The sequence below is a fragment of the Bos grunniens genome, chromosome 6 (assembly GCF_055505025.1).
Source record: "Bos grunniens cultivar Pamir isolate PY7600 chromosome 6, Bosgru_T2T1.0, whole genome shotgun sequence".
Classification (NCBI taxonomy): Eukaryota; Metazoa; Chordata; class Mammalia; order Artiodactyla; family Bovidae; genus Bos; species Bos grunniens.
The window spans coordinates 94,695,911-94,710,444 of NC_141170.1; the positions used below are offsets into that span (position 1 = coordinate 94,695,911).

At 36.6% G+C, this 14,534-nt stretch overlaps 1 protein-coding gene across 2 annotated transcripts in view; it reads right to left on the minus strand.

Annotated features, from left to right (window-relative positions):
* The window catches only part of PPP3CA (protein phosphatase 3 catalytic subunit alpha), a 334,161-nt gene that overhangs the window by 4,372 nt on the left and 315,255 nt on the right, over window positions 1-14,534 (minus strand). The window contains exons 11-13 of one of the 2 annotated variants that reach the window (XM_086406758.1): window positions 6,378-6,462; window positions 4,544-4,641; window positions 1,408-1,437 (exon numbers count right to left, since the gene is read on the minus strand). In XM_086406758.1, coding sequence (XP_086262884.1) covers window positions 1,408-1,437; window positions 4,544-4,641; window positions 6,378-6,462 — 213 coding nt within the window. The remainder of the gene's footprint in view (window positions 1-1,407; window positions 1,438-4,543; window positions 4,642-6,377; window positions 6,463-14,534) is intronic. The other variant, XM_086406759.1, reaches the window with a different exon arrangement.

The following is a 14,534-nucleotide window of genomic DNA, read 5'->3' on the forward strand; positions in this document are numbered from 1 at the left end:
AATCTAGCAAGAACAAGGGCTATGTCTGGAATAGGGCTCCGTTTCTAATCATTCTGTCTACGCTGGTCTGGAAGAATGTGTGCTCTGCTGTAGTTGCTGGTCAGACAATGGGTATTAGCAATTTACATTGGTAGTATACTTAACACAACACAGAGTCACAGAAACCACAGAAAACAGCCAAACTATCAACGAGAATGCACACTGCAGATTAGAATTTGCCAAGAGGAATAGAGAATTCCCACATAAATAGCAGTTTATTCACTGCTATTTAGGAAACAGTTGTATTTTCTCTTACAGTGCTATCATTTCCCCTACTATATCCAAATCACGTACAAATGAGAGAGTCTAAAGTGGCACATTTTACATCATATCGAAGGAACATATCACACAATTTTGGGAACAATGAAACATTATCTTGCAAGAACAAAATACAACTGAAGAATTTTGTTTTAAAGGGGAACTTCAAATTATTCTTTTTAAAATTTTCAGGGGATATGGTATGTATCATATTCAAAACTATTTGGATAAGCAGTTCTCTCGTAACTTGACATTTAAAGAGCACGAAAGAAATTGCGAGAGGTCCACTCTGTTGTCACTGAGCAGGGCTGGGGCGCAGTCAGTGATGTGCGTATCTCGATTCTCCTGAGGCTCGCAGCACAGTGCATGGCGCAAAGCAGACACTCAGTGGACATTAACCAGCTGAGTGATGACAATATTCACTATGCTTGTTACCGGTCACTTCCACGGCCACTAGATATTTTTGAACTCTTTAAAATATCTTGGTGGTGCTAGCTGTCTTACAAATGCCAGTAGGTTAAAATTTCATAAGACTAGCAGAACTGTTTATCTTGAATACAGCTGTCTCTTGGGATATTTTTTTAGAGACAAAAATTAACGTTGAACTACAACAAAGCACTATTCAAGTGAACTTTTGTTTTTTGCTAGAAATTTCTGAAGACTAGATTTCATAAAGCTATTTTTATCCTCTCCTTTTCAGTACTGACTGAAAGTGATTTGAGGGAGGGACATGGTTCAGCTCAAAGAATATTGTTTTATCTATTGTTTGTCAAAACGGCTGCCATAACCCCCACCCCACATGTTCAAGATCTGTTATCCTTTTGTTTTCTGTGATTATACTAGGATCATTATATACAAAGTCAAACATAGCTTTAAGGGAAAAAAACAAACAAACAAACCAGAAAAGGACATTTTCCCCTTTAAAGCAAGAACATTTTGGTTAATACTGAGCCACAACTGTTAGCCCAACACCCACACACTCTTTACAAGCTACAGCAAAAAAAAAAAAAAAAGGAAAAAAGAAAAAAAAGAAAGAAAGAAAGAAATGAATACACCCAGCAGAGCCCTTATCTGTTGCAGGTACAACAGAAAGGGGACTGGCCAATTTACCTTCATCAGCCTCAATAGCCTCAACAGTAGCTGAAGAGAAGAAAGGGGGTGCAAAATGAATGAGAAAAATGAGCAGAGGATTTTTAACTCTAAGAACAAATCAGTGACGATCAAGGGAGCTAAGATGATTAGTGTTCCTGTAAGTGCTGGATTCTGGCACAGACAACAAAACAGAAATGCTAAAAAGAAAGAAAAGAAAAAAACCCACGAAAATGATGTTTGTTTTTTTTTTTAATGAGCTGGATACACATATCTGAGTGAACCGCTTTGGATTTTGCTCACTAAATAAATGACCACAAGATTAACCCTTTAGGAAAACACTCAGGAAAGGTTTCTTTGACTTAGATTGAATCTACAAGGGACTAGGTCAATCGAAAATGTGCATCTGACTCACGTGAAGTATGAAAAAATCCACTGCTATGACTGGTGATTTACAGTTTTAAAATGTCCCCCCAAATGGCAAAACTTGAAGCACTGCCATATTGTCAGTGGAATAATTCACACTATTTAATATTAAATAGCACAATTTCCTAGTAGAATGGAAAAGCAGGGGGCATGAAAATTAAGAGCTGCCTCCGAGTTGATGACACATATGACTCTAAAGATAAACACTGAACATGTTTCAAGTGTGAGGGAAAAAGGAAAAAGGAAGAGGAAGGGGATGGGATAGTCTGGATGTCTTCTGCCAGGTAACCCAGTTTACAATCAGTTTTCCTCACCGGAATATTATTTTTAGAAACAAAACTCTTGAAATGTTACCATCAAGTGGTAGCATGCCAGTAGCAGCAATAATTCTATTAGCATTTTAAAGAAAAGTCAGTCTAAATACTGAAATCTCAGCATATTTCAGAGGCAAAACTTTAAAAGCCCATTGCTTTATCAGCAATTTTTATAATAAGCTTAGGGTCTATATTCTTGCTATACAGGTGCATGAGTTTTTCTATGTTATCAAGGTTAGGGGATATTTCCCTAATTGAGTGCTAAAATGCAAAACTCTGTAATTTCAAAATGTTTAATATTAAAATCCTACCCCTTGACTTTAATTTGCATGTTTCTTCTAATTTAAGGTTTTAAGACTAGAGCAACTGCCAAATGTGCACTATAATTTACTTACAGTGCATTCTAAATTCCTTATGATAAAAATGTATGATGGTTACCGCTATGGCGAAAAACCAAACAGTACAACTTTAAGTAGTTTCCCCCTTTTAGACAAATTTAAGCGAATCAGACAATGAATTCTGAAACTGTATTTGTGTACATCATTCAAAGTATACACTGACTTTTCAAATTCTCAGGACTAACAAGGTTGTAAAACCTTATGTCTGCTGTGGGTATGTGCTTGAGTGTGTGTAAGTTCAACACCAAATGGCAAACAAATGGATCTAAAATAAAACAACAGAACAACTAAAAATTCCAGGTTAAAATACAGGTGAAAATCTGAAAACAAAACAAAGAATTGTAAGAACTCAAGTCACTTAAATTTAAAAGTAAAGCAAAAGAATCTGGAGTTGCACCAGCACCAACACATATTAGACATGTGTACTGTCCATTATTAAGTGTATTCTTCTAAAGCAACTGTGATCCATAGTTTCTGATAATACACTCGCTGTACTGTAAAACTGTGCTTCTCAGAAACTATGCAGGTTTTAGTTAATTAGGTAGCTGTGCATTTCGTGCATATAAATTATGATGCATATGATAAAGAAATATGCCAGTGTTCTTAGAGCATGTTTACTTTGGTGGGAAAATTTTTGATTTTTTTCCTTCAAAGTTACTAAAATAATTTTTTTAGCTATACATTAAATAGGGGATTTATTTATTTATTTACTGTGATATTTTCCTACTCTCATTTAGAAATTTTTTTTCTTTTGGTGGAAACTCAAATACATTGATGTTGGAATAAATTCACATGAAAATAAAGAAAATTTTAGTGATGCTGCTAGGAGGTGACCGTTTAGCAGTACCGCATCCATGAACTGGGGCATCACTCTGTAGAAGAGCTGTACCTAAATAACATAACCATAGGAATACCAGGATCTTCCAGACTGAGGGACAGGAATAGAAAAGAAAACACACACACACAAAAAAAAGATTCAGGGAAAGATACAGGAAAATAAGCAAGAGGCTGAGACTGTTTTAAAACCTTAGAGCATATTTTTGTTTTCATTTTTTTTCTGTTAGGGTCTAATCTAAAAGCAAAATTTCCATAAAGTATGCTGAAATGGTACTTTAATTAATGAAAATATTGGTAAAAATAGATAACAAAAGTAACAAAAGTAAAAGAGCACATTGACTGGGCTGTCTAATACAGTAGCCACTAACCACATATGGTTATTTAAATCAAAGTAACGAAAGCTAGGTAAAATACAGTTTCTCAGTTGTATAAGTTATATTTCAAATATATTTCAAGTTGTACAAAATATTTCCAGTTGTACAGTTATATTTCAAACACTCAATAGCCATATGTTGTCAGTGGCTCCTGTACAGATAGAGATATTTCCACCATCACAAAAAGTTCTATTGGATAGCACTTACTTATTCAAAAAACTATAGATTTTAATACAAGAGCTATCTTCAAGGAAATGTTTTCATCCTTTTTAAAAAATGAAATATGATTCTAATCACTCTCAAGTTTTGATGAGTAAGTCAGAGGAAAGACACCTTTGACTTCAACTTCTATTCAAAACAAGATCATCCTTGTATACTCTTCTTCCATTCTCCACTGAATCCTATACTTACATATGTATTTTTACGTGTGCATGTGTTTATTTCCTCACTCCAGTAGATAACCAGCACATTTAATAAACATGTAATTAACAAGTTGTTTTTAGCAACTGCTTGGTTCCAAGTGGTCAAACCTATAGGGCATGTAGGTGAGCTAAATGAGCTGTCTTACAGTGAGGCCTGAAAGCCTGATTAGTGTGCAAATGAGGACATGGGGGTGGGGTAAGGACCACATTCTAGCGAATGAAGGAGCTACCACTTGGGGCATGACTGGTCAAACTGATGGGGGGCGGTTTCAGCCCTTTCAGCTGAGAAGAACTGAAGACCAAGACTTAAATGGATGAGTAAGTCAGGGCTCTAATGACACAGCGATTGAGGTGCCAGCGCAGGGTGCACCAATGGGCCTGCTTACCGCTTTGCAGGGTTTGTTTCCCTCCAGAAAGCACGCCGCTGGGGAGCATGCCTGTGGGCGTCAGGCCTTTCAGCGTCAGCACACTCTCACTCTCTTCTCTGCAAAGGCACAATGGGGGCGGAGGGGACATTACTTTTTATTTTCTTTCAAGAAAAAGATCAGACTTACAGGGAAAAAATGTATATAAGAACGCACATTGAAAAAAAAAAAAGAACTCACATGGAACTCTTCCTTGGCTCCCTTGTTGTTGTTGTTTTCCCCTTTTTTACTTAGAACACACTGTATTTTCACACATTCATATAGAAGTCATGTTACGCAAATGACATGACTGCTAAGATAAAGCTGGGAATTATAAAACTGTCAGGGGTTCACATGCTTCTGAATCCTGAAGATATGGAAAACAATTCTGATTTTGTAACCAGGTGTCACAAAACGAAGTGTTGCTGGGTATCTTCCATGACACCATAAATATGTTAAAAAAAAAAAAAATGAGCCAGGGAAAGAGCTGTTATAAGTTTTACTGCTAAGGCTCAACAAAATAAGTAGGGCTGATTTGACTTGGGAGAGAAAACCAGACAGAAAAAGGGAGATTTAAAAAAATCTGACCTATGGATTATCCTCTTAGTTACTATACTTGAATTTTTTTTCATGATATATAATTGCTGCTTCAAGTTTTATTACATTGTTATATTTAATTTTTTTCTTCATGATACATAATTGCTGCTTTAAGTTTTATTACATTTGTTTAGAAGGAATGAATGAGTCCTGCAAGTTCAGTGAGGAATGTAAAGCATTAGAGCAAAGGTGGCCTCATTCATCAGGCCGCAGGGAGCAACTATGCTCTATTTTCAGCTTTAACATGACTTTTCAAGATTTGGCTGCTCCTGCACAGTTATTACTGACTTTGATCTGGTGTCTCTGGGAAAGGATGATGGTGCTTTTCATCCTGCTCACGGCTCCCTGCTTTAGGTATCAAATCACTAAATTACTCTTTAGTGACTCTACCAGGAGTGAGATAGAAATAGCAAGAAGCGGAAATCAAAAGAGCCACTGTAGCTACTCCATGAAAAAGAGTTGGAAAAAATCTGGCAAAAATTAGAATATGATATTATACAATGTGGAGATGGACTTTTCCCCAAGACAGTCCTATTTACCCTTGTTAATACTGTAATTGTGAATTGTTTTTATACTCCTCACATATAATCATACTGTAGATTAAAGTAATCATTTGAGGAGAAATATACTTTGCGTTATCTAAGAATAGATAACCGAATTTAAGTAAAGAGTAGTTAATCCTTTTTAAGAAAATATTTGTTTTCTTAAGTCCATGCATAATAACAACATGATGCATGATCCATGTAAAAAATAACTAACATATGGGAAATGAAACTTAATAATCTTTTCATTCTCAATGATTTGAATAATATAGATTTTCATAAACAAGCTTTATGGTTCATGTTCATTTCCTAGAAATCTTGTGAAATACACCTGGTAGATTCGTCTTTTACTGCAGGGAGTGAATGAAAAATAGGATTATAATAGCTGTTCTATTTTATAATATGTTGAATCTATTGTGAAATAAATGTTTTAAAGTGCTGCAGCACATAGAGGGCATAAAATGTGAAGCAGACCACTTACAGGCTTTCTCTACAGAAATAATTTAATAGATTTCAATTTGACTAAAATAGTGAGGAACTAACAAATCCATTTAAAATATAATTAAAGAAAAGAAAATAGTTTCTAATAATATATTTAAATGACCAGACTAAAGTATTAAGACACTATTCAGTGACATATAATCAAGGCAAAACAGAGCAGAGGACCATGATCTCACCTGAGAACCGAGAACACTCTGGCCATCTTGCCGATGGCTCGGATCTTATTTCTTATCACCTCCTTCCTGGCTGCAGCCGTTGCTCCTGCATTTTAAAAACATAGTTGAGAAGTCAGGTGACTTTTTATTGAACTCTAACTAGTTGACTAGTTTACATATATAACAAACTGCTGTAAGCCAAATCAGGTTTGTTTTTTGTTCCCCTTGGGCTTCCCTGATGGCTCAGTCAGTAAAGAATCCACCTGCAATGCAGGAGACCCAGGTTGACCCCTGGGTTGGGAAAATGCCCTGGGGAAGGAAACAGCAACCCACTCCAGTATTCTTGCCTGGGTAATCCCATGGACAAAGGAGCCTGGCAGGCTACAGTCCATGGGGTTGCAAGAGTCAGATATGACTTAGTGACTAAACCAAGGATTTATCTGTGAATCAAGTTCAAAAGCTTATGCTTCCAGGCATAAATGCTTGCCTGTGATACTTTACAGGTTCTCAAAATGCCAAAGAGCAACTTTTGAGATTTCCAATGAGGCAGGTTCCTGTCCTCTTCTATTTATACAAAGGGAACGTGTACTGGCACGAAGAGGAAGTGAGTCACCAGGATCTTCTACTCATTTCCGGTCTCCATGCTTGGAGACTACTTTAGGAAACTTCTTTTGCAAAAGTTGTCCTTTGAAGTGATCAAACTAACCCTCTCTTAACCCCTTATGTTCCCTGGGGGTATTTATAGTATTTATAATATTTATAGTATCAATGGCCGTAAAACATTTGTTTTAGCACTTGATACTCTTTCATCTACTGGTTACTGCACAAATTCTAGAAGAAAAAGCAGAAAACTACTGAACTGGATTTAGTGAGAGAGGGTGGAACATAGTTTGTATTTTAGCACTTCTGTAGAAAAGTTACACATAAGTCTAAGTTTTACCACTGACTGCATTTTCCAAATTTAAAAAAGTCAATCTACATAGGTTGCTGTTATTATAAACATTTTTGCTTTTTATATATTTTTATATAGTTTTAGAATAATGCTATATGATCTTTAGTGAATCTATTTTATTTCTTTTTAAATTTTCAAGGTAATGTTTGAAGAAGTGCAAAACAGAAAAAAAAAAGTTCTCTTTTTAAGATTTTTATATGTCAAAGTAAAAGGGATGGCATGCATGCTCAATCACTCAGTCATGTCTGACTGTTTGGGACCCTATGGACTGTTGTAGCCTATCAGGCTCCTCTGTCCATGGAATTTCCCAGGCAAGAATACTGGAGTAGGTTGCCATTTCCTCTTCCAGGCAATCTTCCCAACCTAGGGATCAAACTCGAATCTCCTGTGTCTCCTGCATTGCAGGCAGGCTCTTTACTGCTGAGCCACTGGGGAAGCCAAAAGGGATAAGATATCCTTTGTAAACATATGGGACTTTGTAGAAAGTGTTAATACAAGCAGATTTTCTTTCTAATTCTACTGCCACTAATAGGAATATAACAAAATATTCTTAGCAGACCATATCAGATAATATCAGAAATGTTTGTAATTCAACAGTTATCACACAGTTTGTTCAGAGACTGGTCTAAAGGTGATAATTGGTATACATTTTGATCTCTTAATTCATGGTAAGTCCAAGCTTTATGACCTTTTTTTGAAGGAAATATTTTTGCTGTTTCTTATGACTTCTAAGAATTGGATTTGAAATCTTTTTCATTGTTTGATAAGGGCCAAACAATTAATCACTGACCTAACACTTCTATAAGAAAGAAAACTTACAGCAACAGTCACACAATTTGGAAATGGCTAGAAAAAGGGCCATTTCCAAATTGTGTGACTGTTGCTGTAAGTTTTCTTTTTCTATTTCTATTTCTATAAAATCACCTTGGGGTGATTTTCTATTCACCCCAAGGAAGTGAAAATATAATGGGTCACTTTTTTCTTCTGGGTGGGTTAATTTGTCAGAGGTGACACTACCTTAGAAGCTGCGTACCTGGGAGCTGGTTTCCTCTTTTCTCTGACTTAAAAGCCCTCACCCAGCCCCTATTCTTGTCTATTTCTTTTTCTCTAGTGACAATGACACCATAGAAGGTATCCCCCAACACATCTAACTGGTTTGCATCTATTTTTCCCCATCACTTGCCTACTCCCAATCTGGGCGTGGCCACGTGTCTTGCTTTGGGTAAAGCAACATTAGCAAAAGTGATGCTGGCAGGATCTTGAAACGCACACAGGCTTGTTCTGTCTCTTGCTCCTTGGTATTTTTCCAAGAGAGTTGAAAACTTATGTCCACACAAACTCCTGTACACAGATGTCTATACTAATTTTGTTCATAATTGCCAAAATGGAAGCAAGAAAGATTTCCTTTAGTAGGTGAATCTACTGTGGTCCATCCAGATAATGGGATTTTTATTTGGTGTTAAAACATACTCATCTCTCAAACCAGAACTTATGGCTTTCTCCCATATGGACTTAAACTTATTTCACTCATTTGCAGGCAGAATAGCTCGACTAAGCTACAATCCTGTGTTTCTGATAACCAAGTAGAAACATGGATTCTCATTTATAATTGGTTCTGTTAATTAAGTCTGTTAATTGGTCAGAATTTTGGAGGAGAAAATGGAGTGTGCCTAAAACTTTATTGGCCCTCCCTAAAACTTTATTCTGAGTTTCTAATAATATTTAGTTATTATCTATGATGTCCAATTGTGATTCTTTACATAAAACCTGTCCTAGAGGCCATTTGAAAGTTTAAAGCTTCTGTGCTTGAATTTTAGATGATTTATGATCTACTAAAGGACATTTAAGACTACCAAAGGACATTTGTTAAGGGGGAAAAAATGTGGGGTAGCAATTAGTCGCCTCACAGTGGTTTTCCTACATATTTTTTTTAGTTGTTCAGTTAAATCCTGCATCAGTCTGACTAACTGGTGTGCTACTACAACCCTAGGCTTAATATTCCCCAGTCTGACTGACCCCGTCTGTCAGAAGTCATGATGTGCTAAGTAAGGGGAAAGAGTCTGACCCTCTCCAAAAACAGTATGGCCAGATCATAAAATCAATCCAACAGACACAAGGAATGGAACATGTGGGAGGACTCCAAAACTGGTGACTATATTTAGCAGCACAACAAGAAAAGCAGCAAGGAGTAGTCTAGAAGTGTAATTGGGTATATTTAAGAGGAATGAGAAGGGGGAAAAGTCAAGTCAAGTAAGTGAGAAGTATCTGAGAAGGCTAATCTCTTAGAACGTTTTCATTAAAGGACTTGTAAAAACCATAACCAGAGCAACGAAAACAAAGAAACTAACAGGAAAGGAAGAGAAACAAATTACGCAGAGCCGTCCTTTTCAGTTCAGTATGAGCCAGGGGACTCAGAAAAATGCTCAAATAACTGTGGAATTTTAAATGTAAAAGAACATTCTGACAGAGCCAGTTTAGGATTCCTTATTTTTCAGACCTAGGGACTTACTGGAGAGTACTATAGAGGGTACAGAGCAGGTATACTTTATGTATTCATGGCCGTGTTCCCAACAAACAGAAATTCACAGCATATGGTAATGGTAAGTAATTTATCCTAATGAAGAGATGCTATCTCTCTAGATTTCTCAGTAACCCTGGTAAGTAAGAGGTTTTAGTACATCTTTTATAAAATTCAAATGTATTTACTCAAAAAGTCAGTGAACTTAAGCAAAGAACAGTAAGAAGACACCTTAAAAGTGAATATCTCAAAGCTTTATCCTGGGCAATTACCTTCTCTATATTCCACATAATCAAAATCAAAACGAATACTACACATTTACAATCCATGAAAATGTAAAATATTCAAATAAAATATTTGAATTAATATGTAATTAAACTTAGAGAAGCTGAACAACAGCAGGATAGAACTAAGTTCAGATATAAAGGTTCTTGCATATTTAGTATTGTTATTCATTAAAACTCTTATTTAAATACTTAGGCTCAATTGCAAACCCTAACAGTCTGTAATTCTATAGAAAGGTCAAGGAAGAATGCACATTTTCAGACTTTTACTAGCTGTGACATGCAAATACAATGTCACGTTTAACATTCTTGGAACTTAACTCTATTTAGGTTGTGGAAATGTATCACAGTAGCTCAGCTTAAAATTCAGAATATGGAATAATGAGGGCACAAAAAATACTTTTTATGTTAAACATATAGCATGCCTGATCTTCGTTCCCCAGCCAGGGATTGAACCTGTGCTCCCTGTATTGGGAGCGCAGAGTCTCAACCAGTGGATCACTGTCTCCTGCACTGCAGGGAGATTCTTTATCAATCTGAGCCAGCACGGAAGCCCAAGAAGCCCAAGCATTAAACAATTTTTAATAGGCAACTACTGTTAACAAATTTTCAGAGAAGAATATAATCACTTACTTTAACTCGAAAGTCCAAAACTGAGAGGCAATCTTTCATAAGGTTAAAAATAATGAGCAATTTTAAGTAAAATTACATTTTGTGTTTCCATTCAAATAATTATCACTTTTTTTGGGGCCTGTCTCTTGCTTTACCTTTTAAGTTCTAATCTTCTTTTATGCCTGGGGGTATTATGCTACTATTTTCAAAAGCTAGGCACTCTGGCACACTCCATTTTCCTCAGAGGTTAATGTACAGACCAAGGGAATCTTTAAAGATCCGCTTTTACCATGTGTCCTTCCTGACCTTAACTCAGTGCCCTGCTGACTCCTCGTGGAGTTTGGAAGGTACCTATGCCAAATGGCCTGCTGAGTGAATGCTGACAGGCTCTGAAGGGAACTGGAAACTTGCAGCAGCTTCACAGCGACGAGCGGTCAAGTGCCAGGGCAAAGACAGGTTCTAACACATGCGCTACCGGCTACACGTTACAGACCCTAGCTCCCTATGGCTCGCTGTTCCCATCCATCCATTGAGTGACTACTGTAATTCCTGTTTTAACTGAATCAGCAGTGTGGAAGGTACTCTATAGAATACAATTTGGTACCCAAATCATGTATTATTCATTACGTGTTCTTGTGAATGCTTTGTTATTCTATAGCCTGCCGTGAGCTAACAGCTAGCAACGGAAATAGGAGTGAAGCATGGTTTCTGCTTTAGGAGATCACTGGATCACCAACAGCACACATGACAAGGGTGAGAGAGGAGGAGGCCGCGGAGTGGGGAGCGCTGCTGTCAGCTGGAGAGAGTGCACTGAGCCCATCTCTTCTTAAACTCCCTGTTCAGTAACGAACTTCCTGTCTGTAGCTTGAAACCAGCGGTAGGGAAGAGAATTTACACCAACAAAATCTGCAAGTCCTACAAACGAGGGCCATTTTCTTTCTGCAGTGATGGGTTGTTAAACATTTACCACTGGAAGTAGGTGTTAATTGTCTGGAGGAAAATGTTCACCCAAATGGTGACAGCTGAAGGATCCTAAAGGATAAGTAAGAGTTAAAGAGGAGGGAAAAGTCTCCACAGAAGGACGAGAATTTTCAAACACGTGGAAGCTGCAAGAATCCATGAAATATTCAGATGATGGGTGAGATGTCTGGCACACATCGAGTTTGGGTACACTGGGGTGTGGGTAGTGTGGGAAGAGAAGCAGGGCATGCCTGGGGCTAAACTGTAAAGGCTTTAGCGTAGTGCTAGGAACAAAGAAAACATTTAGATATAAGCCCCAGTGGCTCAGAAGGTAAAGAATCTGCTGCAATGCAGGAGACCTGGGTTCAGTCCCTTGGTCAGGAAGATCCCCTGGAGAAGGGCATGGCAACCCACTCCAGTATTCTTGCCTGAAGAATTCCACGGACTGAGGAGCCTGGTGGGCTACAGTTCAAGGTGTTTCAAAGAGTTGGACGTGACTAAGGAACAAACACTTTCATTTCACTTTTTGTACTCATCATAGAGGTATAGAGAACATACTTTGCACTTACCCACCCCTTTTCCAAAGAAAGAAAGAAAAAGAAAGAAAGAAAGAAAAGAAAGAAAGAAAAAGACAGACTGATGGCTGGGTAGAGAGACAGAGATGTGACAAAGCAAATATACCCAAATGTTAATTGTAAAAAGTAAGTGATGGGGAGAGGACTATACAATTCTTTCAACATTCCTTTATGTCTGAAACATTTCATAATAAAATGTGAAAAAAAAAAAAAAAGAAAAAACAAACACACCATTTTATCTGGAAGAAGCTTGCTTTTGAGAGAAAAGCGAGATAGCAGTTTTAAGAACAGGAGTCTCTCCATCCCTCCTTTTCTTTGTGTTACATGAAGGATGCATGAACTCAACAAAGGCAGTCAGGAAGAAAAGTCCTCAGTGCCCTGACCTCCATCCCTGCTCTTCTCCAACCAGCTGCCGGGGGAATCTGGACTGCTAAGATTTTGTTGATTAAGCCCAATTCAACAGAATCTAATTGCTTCTGATACCTTTTTGAAACTGTAAGAAGTGAAAATGATGAGCTACATAAAAGTTTTACACTTAAATATCTTATAAAATAGGAATATTTTCGTATTATTAGAAGGTAAAAAAGCTGTTTTCAAAAAATTGAGTGCTTAATATTTAATGGAGAAAGTACTGGGACAGTTCAACTTCATTTTTACACTGGCCTCAAATGTTTTATTATTTAGGCTTCTTTCTTTGAATGACTTTTAACAAGTGTATCCATAGCACATGTCTTTAAATCAAATACATTATATTAAAAGGAGTGTATATATATTAACATCTCACACTTTTTCAGAAGAAAGATATAGTTTAAGAACTATATTCTTACTGATAGGCTTCAAATATCTTAAATCTTTTAATTCAAAATCAGAAAATAATATAGAAAACTCACTTTTTCAAATTTGTTAAGGGAAATGAAGTCCCTCTCTGTAAGAAACTTATGCCACTGGAAAGTAAAATTTTATTATGATTCATTACTTTTAAGCAGAGTTTAGACATGTCTCCAGGTTTTATTTTTCGACACATAGGGCAATTACTGAATTTGAATAAAGGTTATTGATGGAACAAAGCCTAAGGTGTTGAGATAATAAGATCTTTTGTTGTGTACATTTAAGACAAAAGGTTTCCATCCAAAATCAGCACTTTAGAAATAGGATACCACGCAAAGACAGAGCATTTCTTCAGAAGCGTCTAAAAACTTTGCATAATTTGTCTTTATAGCTCTGGACAAATGATGATGAAATCATCATTTATGATCATTTATGGGAGGACACGTTTTCCGAACTGGCCCCCATAAGGCTTGGAGCCAAACCATGTGCCTACAACTTATTTTCTTGTCGTTTCTTTCTCTGACCTAGTTTAACAATAACAAGTCTTGAGCTTCTATATTCAACAAAGTGACATTGTACAGAAATTACTTAAACATTTACTCAGTTTTGCCCTTGGCTGTGGTGAGCTTGACAAGCGCTTCACTACATTTGTCTATATCACTAGGCACTTGAGTCCTGGGAATTAGGGACAGTATCATAAGCTCTGAGAAACTGTGTCCACTCTGATGGACTGGCTATAATGATGCAATCTTTACCTTTTTTTCACTTATGCATCTACAAAAGACTATCCCCCAAAGAATATTATTCTCACCTCCAAGTTTAAATAATTATGTGGAATACATAATGTTGTAAACATTGCCATTTTAAAATGAACTGACAATACTACTTTTTAAAAAAAAAACCAGTAGTATATAAATAACACAGCAATGTCATCCTATCATCATCCTTTCAAAGAAAAAATTCTCATGTTGGTCCTTTTTTCTTTGAAATTGCATTTCCATTTCAATTTTCCTGATTTTACTTTAGTATATTATATACACTATTTTATCACATTATACTTTTCTTCCAAAAGATATGTTTAAAATTTTAAATTTATTTTAAAAAATTTCCTAAGACAATGAGGCCTTACGTCTTACAACTTCTTTTGTAATCAAAATCACGATTATTAGAAGTACATAACTGAACCCAGTAGCACAAGTATATGGTCAATGTTCAAGAATATTAAAAAAAAACACAGAGATATAATTTGATTGAACCTATCCCTTAATGATAAGGATGAAAGGGCAGTTACACTGCCTTGATTAAGGAGACTTCCTAGGCACTGAGTTTTTCCATTGTCTCTTAGTTTTAGTGCTCTGGGCAGTGTTCACAGTGACTAATAGGGAGGCCCATGCCTTTCTGCTAAAATAAGAGAAAAGCAACTGAGAATGAATGAGGAGGTGGCAAAGG